The sequence below is a fragment of the Triticum aestivum genome, chromosome 1B (assembly GCF_018294505.1).
Source record: "Triticum aestivum cultivar Chinese Spring chromosome 1B, IWGSC CS RefSeq v2.1, whole genome shotgun sequence".
Classification (NCBI taxonomy): Eukaryota; Viridiplantae; Streptophyta; class Magnoliopsida; order Poales; family Poaceae; genus Triticum; species Triticum aestivum.
In genome coordinates, this window is record NC_057795.1 from 403,052,357 (window position 1) to 403,070,304 (window position 17,948).

General features: G+C 49.4%; 3 protein-coding genes across 6 annotated transcripts; 2 read left to right on the top strand and 1 right to left on the bottom strand.

The window, feature by feature from the left end:
- The first annotated feature begins 11,290 nt into the window (after nt 1–11,290).
- Nucleotides 11,291–13,387, top strand: LOC123127426 (uncharacterized). Of its 2 annotated transcripts, none has more exons than XM_044547132.1 (7): nt 11,291–11,600; nt 11,682–11,787; nt 11,885–12,046; nt 12,168–12,214; nt 12,766–12,925; nt 13,008–13,071; nt 13,170–13,387. In XM_044547132.1, the coding sequence occupies exons 1-7, from the start codon at nt 11,406–11,408 to the stop codon at nt 13,222–13,224; spliced, it is 789 nt and encodes a 262-aa protein (XP_044403067.1). In that variant the 5' UTR covers nt 11,291–11,405; the 3' UTR covers nt 13,225–13,387. The 2 variants fall into 2 exon arrangements, with proteins under 2 accessions (XP_044403067.1, XP_044403064.1); XM_044547129.1 differs by having other exon boundaries at nt 11,298–11,600; nt 11,682–11,799.
- A 358-nt stretch (nt 13,388–13,745) lies between these two features.
- LOC123127407 (probable glucuronosyltransferase Os03g0107900) lies at nt 13,746–16,605 on the bottom strand. 3 transcript variants are annotated; one of them, XM_044547107.1, is made up of 4 exons: nt 15,872–16,605; nt 15,521–15,768; nt 14,862–15,317; nt 13,746–14,691 (listed from the first exon to the last, which is right to left on the bottom strand). In XM_044547107.1, the coding sequence occupies exons 1-4, from the start codon at nt 16,439–16,441 to the stop codon at nt 14,679–14,681; spliced, it is 1,287 nt and encodes a 428-aa protein (XP_044403042.1). In that variant the 5' UTR covers nt 16,442–16,605; the 3' UTR covers nt 13,746–14,678. The 3 variants fall into 3 exon arrangements, with proteins under 3 accessions (XP_044403042.1, XP_044403054.1, XP_044403049.1); XM_044547119.1 differs by having other exon boundaries at nt 14,837–15,317; XM_044547114.1 differs by having other exon boundaries at nt 14,816–15,317.
- A 187-nt stretch (nt 16,606–16,792) lies between these two features.
- LOC123127437 (uncharacterized) lies at nt 16,793–17,778 on the top strand. The gene is made up of 2 exons (XM_044547140.1): nt 16,793–17,127; nt 17,242–17,778. The coding sequence occupies exons 1-2, from the start codon at nt 16,953–16,955 to the stop codon at nt 17,577–17,579; spliced, it is 513 nt and encodes a 170-aa protein (XP_044403075.1). The 5' UTR covers nt 16,793–16,952; the 3' UTR covers nt 17,580–17,778.
- Nucleotides 17,779–17,948: the final 170 nt, after the last annotated feature.

A 17,948-nucleotide genomic window follows, 5' to 3' on the forward strand; every position in this document is an offset into this window, starting at 1 on the left:
CCAGGCAACCTAGCTTGGCCAAAACTTAAGTCATATCGATGCATACAATGGTGATCAAAAGGTACATGCGGAAGTGTGACACATGTGTTGGGCATGAAACCCATATAAATAAGCTTCTGTTGAAGAAGCCCCCAGGTATAACGAGTGCGAATAGCACATCGAGTGAGTGCGAACAAAACACAGGTTAACCCTCAAGAGGGTTGTAATGAAAAAAGGAGGAGAAAGGAGGGAAACCAAAGACAGCGAAAAAGTATAAAAGGTGGACGGAGAAAGGAGACGAACCCTGAGTCCGGCGCTAGGCGTAAAATCTTCAGAGACGGGCTGCGTTCCATGGGTTTGGCTTGAGTCGGTTGTCAGATGCTTTGCATAGACGGTATGCACCGCCGGTAAGGACTTGGTCGATGATGAAGGGACCTTCCCATTTGGGCCTAAGTTTGTCCTTTTTCTTGTCCGGCGGGCGTAGAACTAGCTCGCCAACATTGTAAGTTTTGGCCCATACTTCTCTGCTTTGATATCTTCGAGCATGCTGTTGATAGAATGCGGAACGGGATTTTGCCACGTCGCGCTCCTCCTCCAAGGCGTCCAAACTGTCCTGCCGATCTAAATCGGCTTCTCTTTCCTCGTACATGCGCACGCGAGGTGAGACATGAATTATGTCGCAGGGCAAAACTGCCTCGGCGCCGTATACCATAAAAAATGGTGTGAATCTGGTTGTGCGGTTTGGTGTGGTCCGCAGCCCCCAGAGTACAGAGTCGAGATCCTCTACCCAGTGCGTGTTAGATTCCGTGAGGGACCGCACTAATCTGGGTTTGATGCCGCTCATGATTAGACCATCTGCTCGTTCCACTTGACCATTAGTTTGAGGGTGGTAGACTGAAGCGTAGTCGAGCTTGATGCCCATGTTCTTGCACCAGAGTTTAACCTCGTCGACCATGAAATTCGTGTCGTTATCAGTGATGATGCTGTGGGGGACGCCAAAACGGTGTACTACCCCGGATATGAAGTCTATCACAGGTCCGGATTCTGCCGTTTTAACCGGCTTGGCCTCTATCCATTTGGTGAATTTGTCCACCATGACCAATAAGTATTTGTGCTTGTGGGTTCCCCCTTTAAGGGGTCCGACCATGTCAAGCCCCCATACCACGAACGGCCAGGTGATGGGTATAGTTTTGAGGGCGATGGGTGGCATGTGGCTCTGATTAGCAAAGAGCTGGCAACCGACGCATCGTTGGACTAAGTCCTGAGCGTCTGCCCGGGCAGTCGGCCAGTAAAATCCTGTACGGAAGGCCTTGCCTACAAGGGCCCGGGCTGCAGCGTGGTGCCCGCCGAGTCCGGCGTGAATTTCAGCCAGAAGATTTCGCCCTTCCTCTTCGGAGATACACCTTTGAAGGACTCCGGTTGTGCTTTTCTTATAAAGTTCTCCCTCATGGACCTTGTAGGCTTTAGATCGCCGGACTATGCAGCGGGCCTCATTTTGGTCTTCGGGAAGTTCCTGCCTCAGTAAGTAGGCTAGGAATGGTTCCGTCCACGGGGCAATTACTGCCATTATTTCGTGGGCTGAATGGGTTATTTCATTGGCTGGGCCACCGACTATGTCAGAATCGTCTGAGTTAGGTGATGCAGCTGGTTCCGGATTGTTATGTCTGGACTCCTCTTCCCATGATACGGATGGCTTGAAAAGCCGTTCCAGGAAGATGTTCGGAGGGACGGCGTCGCGATTTGCGCCGATGCGTGCCAACACGTCTGCTGCCTGGTTATTATCCCGGGCTACATGGTGGAATTCGAGTCCCTCGAACCGAGCTGACATTTTTAGCACAGCGTTACGGTAGGCTGCCATTTTCGGATCCTTGGCGTCAAAGTCTCCATTTATTTGGGATATTGCAAGGTTTGAATCCCCGCGCACCTCTAGGCGTTGAATACCCATGGAGATTGCCATCCGGAGGCCATGTAGAAGGGCCTCGTATTCGGCTGTGTTGTTGGAGTCCATGTACATTATTTGAAGTACATATTGGACTGTGTCTCCGGTTGGGGACGTCAAGACGACGCCAGCCCCCAAGCCCGCCAACATCTTGGAGCCGTCGAAATGCATGATCCAATTGGAGTATGCGCCGTACTCTTTAGGGAGTTCGGCTTCGGTCCATTCGGCGATGAAGTCAGCCAGGACTTGCGACTTTATAGCCCGCCGTGGTTTGTAAGTTATGTCAAATGGTAAGAGCTCAATGGCCCATTTTGCAATCCTGCCGGTTGCGTCGCGATTGTTTATAATATCGTTGAGAGGTACTTCGGAGGCCACTATTATGGAACACTCTTGAAATTAGTGTCGCAGCTTCCGGGATGCCATGAACACCGCATATGCTATCTTTTGATAATGTGGGTATCGGGACTTGCATGGAGTCAAGACAGTGGATACATAGTACACTGGTTTTTGAAGAGGGAATTTGTGTCCTTCTATTTCTCGTTCGACGACGAGTACCGCGCTGACAACTTGATGTGTTGCTGCGATATATAATAGCATTGGTTCGCCCAGGTTGGGCGCGGCCAGGACCGGATTTGTTGCCAATACGGCTTTAATTTCTTCCAGTCCGGCCGTGGCAGCATCCGTCCATTCAAAACGTTCGGTGCGCCGGAGGAGGCGATAAAGGAGCAGTGCCTTTTCTCCCAAACGGGAGATGAAGCGGCCTAGAGCCGCCACGCATCCAGTTAGCTTTTGTATTTGCTTGAGGTCTTTTGGGATATCCAATTGTGACAGAGCTCGGATCTTGGCTGGGTTCGCTTCAATTCCTCTACCGGATACAATGAAGCCCAAGAGCTTTCCGGCTGGTACGCCGAAAATGCATTTTTCTGGGTTGAGCTTAATGTCATATGCTCGGAGGTTGTCGAATGTCACCCTCAAGTCGTCTACTAGAGTTTCGACGTGTTTGGTCTTGACGACCACATCATCTACATATGCCTCGACTGTTTTGCCTATCTGGGTGGCCAGACATGTCTGAATCATGCGCTGATATGTTGCGCCGGCGTTTTTGAGTCCGAAGGGCATTGTGTTGAAGCAGAATGGTCCATATGGAGTAATAAATGCCGTTGTGACCTGGTCTTTTTCCGCCATCTTGATTTGATAGTATCCGGAGTATGCGTCGAGGAAGCACAATGAATCGTGCCCTGCGATAGCATCGATAATTTGGTCGATGCGAGGGAGAGGGAAGGGGTCCTTTGGACAGGCCTTGTTAAGGTCTTTGAAATTGACACAAAGGCACCAGGATTTGTCCTTTTTTGGTACCATTACCAGGTTGGCTAGCCAGTCCGAATGTTTGATATCTCTAATGAATCCGGCTTCTAAGAGTTTGGCTAGCTCCTCTCTCATTGCCTGTCTTTTGGGTTCAGAAAATCGCCGAAGAGCCTGTTTGACTGGCTTGAATCCTTTAAGGATATTTAGGTTGTGTTCTGCCAGCCTGCGTGGGATTCCTGGCATGTCTGAAGGGTGCCAAGCGAAAATGTCCCAATTTTCCCGAAGGAATTCTCGTAGTGCGGCTTCTACATCAGGATTTAATTGTGCCCCAATGGAGGTCGTCTTTGTGGGGTCCGTTGGATGGACCTGGAATTTGACTATTTCGTCTGCTGGTTTAAAAGAGGTGGACTTGGACCTCTTGTCGAGTATCACGTCGTCCCTATCCACCGTGGAGCGCAGCGCAGTTAGTTCCTCTGTCGCTAGGGCTTCGGATAGCGCCTCTAGGGCTAGTGCGGCTGTCTTATTTTCGGCGCGGAGTGCAATATCTGGATCACTGACCAGAGTGATGATTCCATTGGGGCCGGGCATTTTAAGCTTCATGTACCCGTAATGGGGTATAGCTTGGAAGATTGTGAATGCCTCTCGCCCTAACAAGGCGTGGTATCCGCCGCCGAATGGGGCCACTTGGAACGTGACCTCTTCAGACCTGTAATTGTCCGGCGAGCCGAACACTACGTCGAGTGTGATTTTTCCTGTGCAGCGTACTTCTCGACTAGGGATTATTCCTCTGAAGGTTCTGCTGCTTCGCTCTATGCGGCTCCAGTCAATTTCCATTTTTCGAAGGGTTTCTTCGTAGATGAGGTTTAATCCGCTGCCTCCATCCATGAGTACCTTGGTAAGACGAAAGCCGTCCACTATCGGACTAAGGACCAATGCAGCTGGTGCTCTAGCTGTTCGGAATTTAGGTTCGTCGCTGGCATTGAAGGTGATAGCCGTGTCGCTCCATGGATTTGCTGTTTCTACTTGGTAGACTTCGGCGAGGCTGCGGATTGTTCATTTTCGCATGTTATTTGATGCGAAAGTCTCGAAGACTGTTAATACCGTACCGGTACTGCTGGGCTGGTTGCCCGGGGCTAAAAAGCCTTCGCCACTTTTGGCCACCTGCCGTAGTATCCAACATGCTCGAAGGTTGTGTGTTGGAGTGGCGCCCTCCGTACTGTGGATTTTGCAGGGTCCGTTGAGCCAGCCCTCCAGTACGGTTCCATGCCCTTTAGGGGTTTTTTGCTTTTGGTTTTTAACCTAGGTGCTTGAGTATGGCGCACCCTTTTATTTCGGACTAGGGTTGTAGTCAAGGCCGGATTGTCCCAAAACCTAGTTTCGGTTTTCCTGGCACTCTCCACCGCACAGTATTTTTGTACGATGGTCGCTAGGTCGACGAAGCGTGTAACTTCGCGATGACTTATGGCATTCATGATTCCTTTGTCTGTGCAATTTTTGCAGAAAATTGAAATCGCGCTTTCTTCGCAGTAGTCCTTTATCCTGTCCATAACCAGGAGGAATCTGGCCCAGTAATGATGTACTGTTTCATCGGGCTCTTGTCGTATTTGAGATAGATCGCTTATGTTTGGGTGGGCGGGTGGAATCAAGTTCGGAACCCCGCCCGATCTGAGGCTCAAAGGCCAAGAAGTTTCTGAATTTGGTAGATTGGCTTGTTGGATGCTTTCCAACGAATCTAGTCCGATGCCTGACTCTAAGTTCCGTATTTGATTGGCGTCCGTCCCTCCGCAGGAATCCGGCATGGAGGGATCGAGAATCCAGACATAGTTGGTTTTCAACGTAGAAGAAGAGTTGCCGCATTGTTCCTCTACCACAACAATGTGGTGGGTAGCCTGAGGAGAGTTAATCTCTCTTAGATCGGTTTTAAGCCCAATCTGATCGTAGTCTGTAGTGACTCCCAGGGCGGCGATGCGATCCAAGAGCTCGTTTACAGAGGAGAGCTCAATCGGATCTAGCTGCTCGACGAATTCCGAGCTGACGTGAAGATCGCTTTTGATGACCTGAGAGGTCATCATCGGAGCGGTGGTCGAACAGGCGGTCATAAGAAAACCACCTAGCCGGATAGTTTGGCCGGCGGCCAAAGCCCTCTTGACGACGGCGCCGTCTTTAAAGACGGGAAAAGGCATCCTTCCTGATCGCGATGGCACAGAGGAACTCTCAATGAAAGCACCAATGTCGGTGTCAAAACCGGCGGATCTCGGGTAGGGGGTCCCGAACTGTGCGTCTAGGCGGATGGTAACATGAGACGAGGGACACGATGTTTTACCCAGGTTCGAGCCCTCTTGATGGAGGTAAAACCCTACGTCCTGCTTGATTAATATTGATGATGTGGGTTACAAGAGTAGATCTACCACGAGATCAAGGAGGCTAAACCCTAGAAGCTAGCCTATGGTATGATTGTTGTTCGTCCTACGGACTAAAGCCATCCGGTTTATATAGACACCGGAGAGGGCTAGGGTTACACAGAGTCGGTTACAATGGTAGGAGATCTACATATCCGTATCGCCAAGCTTGCCTTCCACGCCAAGGAAAGTCCCATCCGGACACGGGACGAAGTCTTCAATCTTGTATCTTCATAGTCTTGGAGTCCGGCCGATGATGATAGTTCGGCTATCCGGACACCCCCTAGTCCAGGACTCCCTCAGCTGCCAAGATGCCAACTCAAGAGGAGGCATCTGAGTATTTCTTGAAGAACAAGCAGGAGCAGCTAGGTTACTTGATAGCATCAACACTAAGGATTGAGAAGGGGTTGGCCACCCTAACTCAAAACCAGGAGAGCCTGGAAAGGATCATGGAACAAAAATTCTATGATCTTGATGTCAAAGTAACTGAGATTCAGTCTGTTGTGGAACAGCTTCAGGATGACATGCAGGAGAGGAAGGGCAAGACAACCACTAATGCATTTGCCAGAGTGCCTAGAGCTCAGAGGTCAGCTGCAGTGCCTGTGACAGACACAAGAGCCACATCATCTGCACCAGCTACAGCTCCTACAACTCTAGTGCAACCAGCTCCAGCACCAACTCCTCCAGCTCCATCTACATCGACAAAAGCCTTCATTCTTGGAGTCATCCGTACACCACCACCACCTGAAGACCAAGCCTGAGAGACGATCTAGCACTATGCATTTTCTATGAACTTTTTGGTAACTTGTTGCCAAAGGGGGAGAAAAATGTATAGATCATAGGCTTCGAGAGAGAGATTTGCTGTTTTTTGTTCTCTCTTGTCTTCTTGGTTAAACTTGTTTGCTTTTTGATTGCTTGAGATACTATGCAATTACCTGTAAGACATTGATGATCATGCGTTTGATCATAAGCTACACTTATGCATGTTTGATGATATTATCTTACCTATCCTTATATGATCATTCACTTTGCTTGGTGATGAGTGCATGTATTAAATCTTTATTATTTTGAGCCCTCCACCAAGATGTATGTGACATGGAAGAGTAACCCATGAGCCTAATTCCTTGTGCATTTACAGTCCAAAGCAAATCTTAAAATATGCACAAATTTAGGGGGAGCTCTTGCTTATCACATACTTCTCAAAGCGACGATGTTTTTCAATCTTATTATCATTTGTCGAAGCTTTGATCTATATGTTGTCATCAATTACCAAAAAGGGGGAGATTGAAAGTGCAACTATCCCTAGGTGGTTTTGGTAATTCATAACAACATATAGTTCATTAAGCTAATGCTATTCCAAGACAAATATTTCAGGAAAGCTCAATGAATGGCATGGCATGGATGATGAAAGTGGATCCCTCAAAATATCAAGGACAAAGGATTGGCTCAAGCTCAAAAGCTCAAGACTCTACATTTTATATTTCAGTGATCCAAGATCACATTGAGTCTATAGGAAAAGCCAATACTATCAAGGAGGGATGACGTGTTGCTTAATGAGCCTCTTGCTTCATGTGCTTAGTGATATGCTCCATATACCCTCAACTCCTTTCCCACATCCACATATGACCTAAACCTAAAGTCAAAATCGGTCACACCGATTCTTTCTATTCGGCGCCACCGAGTTCAAATGTCATAGCCACTGCCACAAACCCTAGGCAAATCAGTCTCACCGATAGGGATCTCGGTCTCACCGAGATGGGATTGTAATCTCTCTATTTCCCTTCGTAACGTTTCGGTCTAACCGGAGTGAGCGATCGGTCCCACCGAGATTGCAATGTAAACTCTCTGTTTCCCTTTCGTAACATTTCGGTCTCACCGAAAAGAGCAAATCGGTCCCACCGAGTTTACCTGACCAACTCTCTGGTTAGCTAATTACCAAAATTGGTCTCACCGAGTTTGTGTAATCGGTCTCACCGAGATTACGTTATGCCCTAACCCTAACCATATCGGTCCTACCGAGTTGCATTTCGGTCCCACCGAAAATCCTAACGGTCACTAGGTTTACTAAATCGGTCTGACCGAGTTTGTTGATTCGGTCCCATGGAGATTGGTAAATTGTGTGTAACGGTTAGATTTTGTGTGGAGGCTATATATACCCCTCCACCTCCTCTTCATTCGTGGAGAGAGCCATCGGAACAAACCTACACTTCCAACTTACCAGTTCTGAGAGAGAACCACCTACTCATGTGTTGAGGCCAAGATATTCCATTCCTACCATATGAATCTTGATCTCTAGCCTTCCCCAAGTTGCTTTCCACTCAAATCTTCTTTCCACCAGATCCAAATCCTATGAGAGAGAGTTGAGTGTTGGGGAGACTATCATTTGAAGCACAAGAGCAAGGAGTTCGTCATCAACGCACCATTTGTTACTTCTTGGAGAGTGGTGTCTCCTAGATTGGCTAGGTGTCACTTGGGAGCCTCCGACAAGATTGTGGAGTTGAACCAAGGAGTTTGTAAGGTCAAGGAGATCGCCTACTTCGTGAAGATCTACTGCTAGTGAGGCAAGTCCTTCATGGGCGACGACCATGGTGGGATAGACAAGGTTGCTTTTTCGTGGACCCTTCCTGGGTGGAGCCCTCCGTGGACTCGCGCAACCGTTACCCTTCGTGGGTTGAAGTCTCCATCAACGTGGATGTACGATAGCACCACCTATCGGAACCACGCCAAAAACATCTGTGTCTCCAACTGCGTTTGAATCCTCCAAACCCTTCCCTTTACTTTCTTGCAAGTTGCATGCTTTAATTTCCATTGTCTATATACTCTTTGCATGCTTGCTTGATTTGTGTGATGATTGCTTGACTTGTCCAAAGTTTGCTAAAATCTGCCAAACTCTAAAATTGGGAAAAGGTTAAGTTTTTAATTGGTCAAGTAGTCTAATCACCCCCCCTCTAGACATACTTCAAGGTCCTACAGATACCCATTGGCAACGCAGCCTTATTCTAATCCACTACATGCCGAAATCCTATTGGCCAAAGGGTGTCACGTATTGGTTGTTCATTGGAACGAGTGCCACACATAAAATGAACCACATGTGCCTATTAATTAAAGACAGTTGGCATGGCTCAATAGAGTATCGTTTAGTTAAAAAAGTGAGTCCAATCAAAGGCCTGGTTAAAGCCCATCGGCCTAAGTCAAACCTTAGTGGATTTTACCTATGGAAGACCTTTTAACGACCTGCTTGCATATAGGCCATTTATGGCTCGGGTTCACATGGCGTGCTAGGACCTTTGTGAATTTGGCTCATTACTGGCATGTGGGTTACTCAACATGTGGCCCCTTGTGTCTCTCGGCCCATTAACAGGTCATGGTGACATTTGGGTCACTAACGACCCGTGGTGTCTTTCGACCCATTTTCAGCTCGTGGCATCTCTAGGCCATTTTCGGCCCATGGTGTCTATGGACCACTTGCTATCCGCGGTGTATTTTGGCCCATTTGTTGTCCGTGGTGTATTTGAGCCCATTTACGCTCGTCGTGTGCTTGGTGCCATTCACGATATGTTGTATCTTTTGGTCCATTCGCGTCTCGTGGTGCTTTTGGCCTATGTCCCATGGTGCTCCTAGGCCATTTAAGGCCCATGGTTATTTCGACCCATTTATGGCCAATGGTCTGGCTCGTTTACAACCAATGATACGTTTGGTTCATTAGCGGACGACAGGAAACAACATACAATAATTAACAATAAGCGTATGCTTTTACAATAGGAAATTACATAATTTACATTCACTGTGCATCAATGTTTGCCACAATGAAAATAAATGCATTAACAAAATAAGTCGAGAGAACTGAGTCCACATCAATGCAGCTTAAAAAGGTTAACCTTGCGCCGAAGCTGTTGAGCAAGTTGATGAAACTGCCCTTGTTTGATGCTTATATCCTCGAGCTCTAGCTGGTTAAAGATAGTGTGCGCAATCGAGTTCTCCATGATCTTCCTTGGAGATTCGACTTACGGCCGGAGCAGAGATGAACCATGTTTCGCTTTGAAACTGAGACTGAAGAAGTCGAACTGATTCAGGCGGCGGCTTCAACGAGCTTGTGTCATTGCTAGTGGCAAGTATGTCGAACACAACATCAAGACATGACTTTGGGATTGTCTCGCTATATTCAAAATGTTTTGTCTTCTTAGTTGCATCAAATGTAAGAGGACCCAATGGGTTTGTATCACTATCTTCAGGAGACCTTGCCATCATATGTGGGTTAGCAATCTGAAAGATAAACAAGCAGACAAACAACATGTTTTGCATGTATATAAACAATTATGGTCACTGTACTGTTGATTCCATATCATTTCATACTGGCAAATCAAGAGATACAATTTAAAATAGAATGAAATTATTAAGATCATCGTTCAGTTCAGTTAAGACAAAGGAAGAAATGACACGGTGTATGTGTGTGCAGCTTCACCGCATGACTGGAATACATATCAACAACAGAAGCATAAATCCAAGGCTAAATAATACCATAGACTCTATTTTGATTAATATGCATGGTATGAATAGACAACTATTTGTACAACCAAAAACTAAAACCGACATTTGATGTAAAACATGCAGTTTGATGCAAATGCTAAACTAAACAGGAGTTCAGGCAGTGATGAGTATTAATATTTGTACTACAACAAAGTTTGAAGGCATAACATGGATGAACTTACATTAGCCGTTTTCACTAGCTCTGTAAAGCTCTTCTCCATGTTAATGGGCATAACTCAAGAAGTTCACCACAAAAATTCTTCATAAGCATTGACAAAAAAAGAATTTTTGCAACAAAACTTTCAAATTCATTCTTAATCATGGCAGTACAAAGAAGACCAGAGGTAATAAAAATTACAATGAGGTCCGTGGATCACCTAGCGACGACTACAAGCACTGCAGTGAGTCGAAGACCTGTCGTCGTCATTGCCCCTCCCTCGCCGGAGCTGGGCAAACCTTATTGTAGTAGATAGTCGGAAAATCGTCATGCTAAGACCCCATTGGAACAACACACAAGAGCAGTAGCCATCACCGATGAAGAAAGTTGTAGATTGGAAGGATCAAATGTGTAAACACCCAAACGAAGGGAGGTCCAAATAGATCCACCAAAGACCAGCACCGACCGAATTTTGCGAGATCTGATGGAGACACACCTTCACACGCCCTCCAACAAAACTAGACACACCATCGGAATGGAGATAGAATGTGAGAGACATTATTCCTATTGAGGGACATCGCCGCCGTCACACAACTTCAACCAAGACGATGAAACTAACAAGAACGAGAACGCGGTCTCTCCCACCGGTGGGGGCCCGAGGCCCTCTAAACCTCCATGGCCCAAAGTCCGTCGGTGATGAGGAGGACCGGTGGCTGCGCCGACGGTAGGAGGAGGAAGCCAACAAGCTAAACCTCAATGAACATCATATTAAATCATTTGAAAGATGATTTTTGACCATCCAAAAAAACTCTTTTTTTTGCGAGAAGACCATCCAAAAAAAACTTGATGAACTACGAGAGCTACGTTACCCAGTTTTGTCTAGAAAATGTCTGGAATTAATCTGCTCGATTCAGGAACTGATTTCAGGTATGCTTGCAATGCAGGATACGAAAAACAACTACCGGCACGTAATTACGTTTTCAGGTGCACGTTACGTAACTTCGTTGTGGCCGCGTCAAACCCAGAGGACGAGGGGAAAGACACGGCGCCCGCGCCTCCGCCTCCTCCGCTCGTCGTCGCCGTCCGGTCCAGCTGCGAGATGGCGGCGGCGGTGGACCTGGAGGATGCGTTCGGCGCGGTCTTCGGCGAAGCCAAGCCGGAGGGCCACCCCACCGCGCGCCCCGTCCTCTTCCGCGCCCACGCCCGCTCCGCCGCCGCCCTCCGTGTCGTCGCCACCGACTGCCACTCCCTCGCCTGGGACTGCTCCCTCTCCGTCTCCGACCTCGACGACCTCGTAAGCTCCCCCTTCCTTACCCATCCTCTTCTGCACCTACCTGCATCCAACTGGTGCTAACACAAAGCTTCTCGATCCAAGAGAGACGATGTTGGAATCGGGGGCTCCTGGGCCGACTTTCTAGATTATCTCAAGTCCTCCTTGTCCTCCGGCGAGGTGAAGCTGCTCTTCGCCACCGACAAACTCCGCAAGTCAACCGGCATGCCCACTTCAAATTCGCCAAATATTCATTTCACTTGTGGCAAACATTACATGATAGATAATGCCATCTTTGCTTTGCTCAGGTTCTGATGGTGCAAAGCTTGTGGCTACCAAGGCAAAGGGCCTGCCTCGCATCACCATTTCTCTCCATAGTGTTACTGGCGCTACGACGAGTGATATCATAGCCGAGTTCTCGCTAGCGCTCTATGGAGCTTATAGGACTGCACGGGAGCTTGTATCCAAAGGTTGTTGTTGCTTGCTGTTTTGTATGCTTAATTGCCTATCTGTTAGTTCGTTTGTCGCTCACAAAACATCAAACTGTGACTCAAAACTATATTCAGGATCTGCTATTTATTTCTTATGCAGAACAAGAACAAATGTCACAGCTGATGGGAAATCTGTCAACTGAAAGAGTAGGTCATCTTATCTCCTAACTCCGAACTTATACTTCCAAACTAGTGTTGTTCGTGTTGCTATTGCTGCTGCTTGACGAATACAGTAGTGCAAATGGTATCATGAGTGTCACTCACTGAATCTACGTATTTTCTTGTTAAACTGTCGAATAGTTTTCAACAATCAACAGTGTAGTTTAACAGCTTTCCATTGTACAAGGTTTTGTTACTCCAAAGCGCTCCAAAGTCTACCTGGCATGTTTTTGCACCCTAAAACATTATCTGTGGGAATTCGCTGTATACGAATGCTTACATTCAGCAATCCATTCTTTCTCTCAAAAGCTTTCATGAAAGCTCAAACATCCTGGTTTCACGATTGACCCAGTTTTGAAGCTCCCCATATATCGTTTGAGGTTCATTGTGATATGTCGTTTGCATGTGATGTTTCTTCAGAGTCATGAGCATGTATTCTGTATAACGGCGAAGCAATTCCTGTGTAGTTTTGTTTTGCTCAATAGTTGGATAATGGGAATGTAAATTGCTGGGATGTTTCTTATAGTTTCATGTCACAGGAAAAGAACGAAATCATGCAAAAACAACTCGAATCTCTTTCTTTCCTAGACAAAAGAAAGGCAACAAAGCCAAAGCTGTTGGCTGATCAGGTTCCAAGTGTGTCTGCTGTGACTCTGGTCTCTGACCAAGTTACAGCTCCTGTGCAGCAGCAAATATCAGGTGATCATGCTTCTTCTTCATGTAGAATTGCAAGTTAGGATAACATAGTACTGTATCAGCTAATGCAATTGCAAATCTGCAGTACCTTCACCTAGTAAAGCCCCTCCTGCTAAAGTCACGAAGAGGGTAGCCCCCACGTCTCGGAGGTTGTACAACAATCCTTGAAACACTACTTTGATGTGAATAGAGTTTAATACATCGGATAATAGTAGACTGGCTCTAATGTATGCTATTCTTTCTTTAGGGCAAGAGTGCGAGGAGCTCTGCTGCAAGATAATGAGGATGAGGATGACAACTGACAAAGAGTTAGAGATGCTGATATCTTGGTTTAAGTTTGCTATATATGTGAACTTACAAAGAGTGGCTTGTGGTTAATCAGTTTTCTGGCTGTTTTGACTCGTCTCGCACTTGTGGAAATGAAAGTAATTTTAATTCATGCTATGATGCTAATTGCTAAGTTCATATAAATATAATTTTTTCCATTTTTTTAGGATTTATCATGCCTCTGCTACTGAACATAGGTAGAGGATGCAAAGACCAAATGCTGCTCCTCTGAAGACGTAGAGAAAGAACCCCATGTATTGCGAAAAACTGAGTGGTCAGGAGAGGTCGACTCCTGTTCTCTTCTGTGTTATTTTATTTCAGTCATGGCTTGCGAACACTTGCTCTTGTTTTTCTGCATCGCTGAGTTACAGTTTGATTTGGGGCCTCGTCGACGTAATTGCGAACAAGTTGTGAAAGAGGAATGATTTTGCGCATCAATTTCGATTGGCATGGCCTTCTGAATTTGTGTCGCTTTCAATTCGAGGGACAAGAGTCGAGTAAGAGAACAAATTATATTATCAGGTTGCTCGAAATGAAACCACTTCATGGACAAATTCGACTACCAGAAAGGGAATTATGTTAACTATAAACAGTGAGCTCCCGAACACCGCCATTTCAGAAGCAACTTGCCATAATGCCACTAGCTCCTGCTACTATCCAGTGCTGGCACCAGCCTCGCCAGGCACCTCGTCTGCAGGAAGATCTTTTCTCAGGAAACAAGGGAGGAACAGCGACCAAGCGACGGTGACTTCATCTAGAAGCCCATGTCAAGCTCACCATATCTCCTACCGGCATCCTCAGGCGTCAAGAACACCCTCCTCGTCGCAACCCGGTCGCCACCGCGCCACGCCACCACGGAAACCACCAGCTGCTCGGAACTTTCAACGGAAACAACACGGCGTGAGAGCTTGAATCGCGCCATCGGCGGCAACAAGACTTCCTCCTGACCCATGCTGGCGCTGTAGACAGTGAACCGGCATTGGAATCCGTTCAGCCATGATCAGTCCATGACCCATAGGGCGGTGACCGTCGCCTCGATGGAGGAGACGACTATGCTGTATGTCACCTCTTCCCTGCGCACGTACGAATTCCACTGCCACTGATATCTTCCCCTACCTGGGACCAATTTCAACAGCCTGAGCTCTAGTGACCTTTTATTCCAAATGCGAATCTCAACCAGGAAAACTGGCTTCGACATCCGATTATTGTGGTTCTTTCTCCTCCTGTTCGATCGCTTGCTCTCGTGCTTGCAACCGATGATTCACTTGTTTAACCTGAGCTTGAGGAATCACTCCGCTCAGATGAAACGCAAACGAGCTTGCTGTTGTAGCAGCGTTCACACAGAAGGCTTAGATCTTTGTCCTCGGATTCGGTACCGCCCTTCACTTTCAGCACGGCTTCGAGGGAGCGCCGGTAGGAACTGTCAGTGCTAGGTATGGATCCTGCATGCGTGCAATGTCATCGCTAAGTAGATAATATGTTACCATTTCATTTCTGATGAAATGGGAGTAGAGCACATATGGCCAACATATCAAAGCAACAAGTGAAGTCAGAGAAGAGGTTCACACTGAGGGATGGCGACGGTACCACTCTCCGAACACGGTTGCCTCACCTCCTCCGCCCCTGCTGTTGCAACGGCTCCAGCTTCGCCTCAAGCTCCTTGAGCACCTGCCAGGTGGCGTCTCCCTCCTCCATCGGGCGGTTAAAAACCAGCGCCTTCCGCTTCATGGGGTCCCACAGGTTCCTCTGTATCGTCGTCAGGTTGGTCTCGGCGACGTGGTCAAGCACTGCCTCTAGGCCGGCCACGTCCCTCTCCGCCACCTGCAGCGAGATGTCCGGCCACCGGAGGACGCCGGGGAACGGCAGGCGTATGTTGTCGGCGATGATGACAGGGATGCAGCCGAGGAGGACCGACTCCACGAGACGAGGGCTCCATGGCGCCCACCCCAGCGGGCAGAGGCAGAACAAGGAGCGTGCCATCTCCAACCGGTAGCCGTCGTACCGTTTCCGCTTCAGATGGAACTTCCGGTTGCGGCCATACAGCTGCAGTAGTTCAGTCCTCACCTTCCTGGCCCAAGTGCAAAGTGTAAGTTGTAAACTTCAACGGTGACTCATCGAGCCAAATTGTTATACATGAAGTTCTGAGCAAGATGAATCAATAATAATTAAGTAAAACTGATTACCTAGATGTAGCATTGTCCCTCTACATATGCTGATGCACTTTACGAACTAATGGGGCCTGAATAGTTGACCAATGGACTGTGCAATTACCTGCTGTAGAAGTGGCCACTGATGTTCTTGGGATGGACCTCCATCTTGCCTCGGAAGAAGGCAAAGATGTCCCGATGTGCCTTCTCCGGTTCCGGCAGCTCCCGAGGAGCCACCTCAGGCGGCACGTATGGCGGGAGCACCACATGCTCCACGTCCTGGCAAGGGTGCCGGCCCTGCACGCCAAATGTCTGCAGCAGGATCGACCTCTTCAAGGACTCCGGGATACCAGCCGCGATTGCCACATCCTCCTGATTGATCAACCATTATGCAGCAAAATCAGACACAAGAATGCACCCAGCAAGCACAGCAAGAAACGGCTAGTAATTGGAGGTTGGATCGAGCAGCGGTCACCATGGGATGGAAGCAGGCGCCGAAGTCGTGCGACGCGACGAAGACGTGGTCGGCCCCGGCGGAGCGGTTCCAGAAGGGCATCTCGGCGCGGACGAGGCCGACGGCGTCGGCGAGCAGCCCACGCGCGTGCGCCAGCGACGGGAGGCCCGTGGGCGTGGAGAAGTTGCAGCAGACGTAGACGGGCACGAAGAAGAGGTCGGCCTCCTCGAGGCGCAGGCCCGCGCGCCGCTGCCGCAGCAGCAGCGCCTCGTGCACGGCCACCTCGGCGGCGAAGAGGTGGCGCGCGCACCGCGCGTCGGCGGCCGCCCAGGCCTGGTTGAAGCGCGGCGGCAGGTTGTAGGCGTAGATCCGGACGCCGGGGCGGAGCTCGGAGCTGGGGCCGCGGAGGGACGGCGGGAGCGCCGGGAGGAAGAGGTAGGCGGAGAGGGCCAGCCAGAGGAGCCACCGCCACCTGTAGAAGTAGCGCTTCCTGAGCCTGTCGAGGAGGCGGCACTGGCGCGGCTTGTGGGCTCTTGCTGTCTTGAGCTTCGGGTCTCTCATGGCGGGAGAGGGCTTCGCTCGGTCGAGCATCAGAGCTAAGTGTTAGGCTGCGGACAGTAGCTCCAGTTCGGATTCTTCTCCATTCCCGCCTCGATTTCCCGGCTCGGCGGCGCTAGCCACGGCCATTGCTGGCGGAGCTTTGACTCTTGGAATTGAGAAGCTGACAACAGTGAGGGGAAAGTGAGCGAAAGGGAGAGGAGATGCGTGTGATGATCACCCACTGGCGTGTGGGACCGTAAGCTGTTGGGTCGTCCTGCCCACGTGTCGGCGTCACATCAGCGCGTGCGGCGTCCACGTCGGTGCTGTCGTGGCTGAAACAAGAGGCTATTCTACTCTGCCGTACCGACACCCGGAAATGGCGCGCACGTCGTCGTCAGCCTATGGCGAGTTGGGCTCACGTCGACCACCATGGCCGGGAGGCCACTCCACGATAAAGCCGACGCGCGCTAGCTTGACACACAGCTCGCTCGATCGACCCCATCTCACCGGCCCGTCCATTCCATTCCATCGAGCTAGCTCGCTAATTGGTCTTTGGTCGACAATGGCTTGGAGGAGGGCGTCGATGCTGGCCGCGCTCGTGCTGGTGGCCGCGGCGACGTGCGCCGACGCCGGTGACAGCTACGGCGCGTCCAAGTTCACGGTGACGGGCACCGTGCTGTGCCAGGACTGCACCAAGAACTGGAACGCCTACGCCTACAACGCCAAGCCCATCGCCGGTACGGTTCGCCTGAACCCTCTATACTTATCTCTAGCACGTACCAGCCATTGCTCCTCGCCGGCGACCGGACGACGACATGATCGACGAATATGTATGCTGCGATGATTTGCAGGCAGCGTGGTGGCGGTGACGTGCCTGGACGAGCACACGGGGCGGACGGTGATCCACCGCACGGACACGACGGACGAGGAGGGGGTTTTCAAGGTGGACGTGCCGTACGCCCACGACGGCGGCAGCTGCCGCCTTGACCCGGCCCACTGCCTCGTCCGCATCGTCAGGTCGGGGGACAAGGGCTGCGCCGTGTTCACCAACTTCAACAACGGCAGGACCGGCGAGAATCTATTGCGCCCCTCGAAGGTCTCCTCCACCGAGGTCGGCTACTCGGCAGGGCCCTACTACGCCACCGTGCCGCAGTGCGACGTCGACGGCGACGACAAGAGCTGCTCCTGATCGAGTCATCTCTTCGCGCTGGAATGATCGGTTCTCGCGTTTTGGTTTACGTTTTCTACGGGTTCTCGATGGTTCCACGATAGCATACGTGTGCGTCTTTGTTTTGCTTCTAAAATGTCCGTGCGTCTGAACAGGATCTGATTTGTACTGTCAACGACTGTTGTTTTTTGAGCTGGTCTATGTGTTACGTTTCACAATATCTGTTATATCTGGTCATAAATTAGTTCATACTAGCTAAGTGCATCTCTAACCCTCAAACCGTCCGGATCCGTCCGAATCACACGGTCCGGACGTGTTTTGTCATCCAAATACTCCATCCGTCCACGGATCGGTTCGGACGTCCGTTTTTTCACAAACCGGAAACAAACC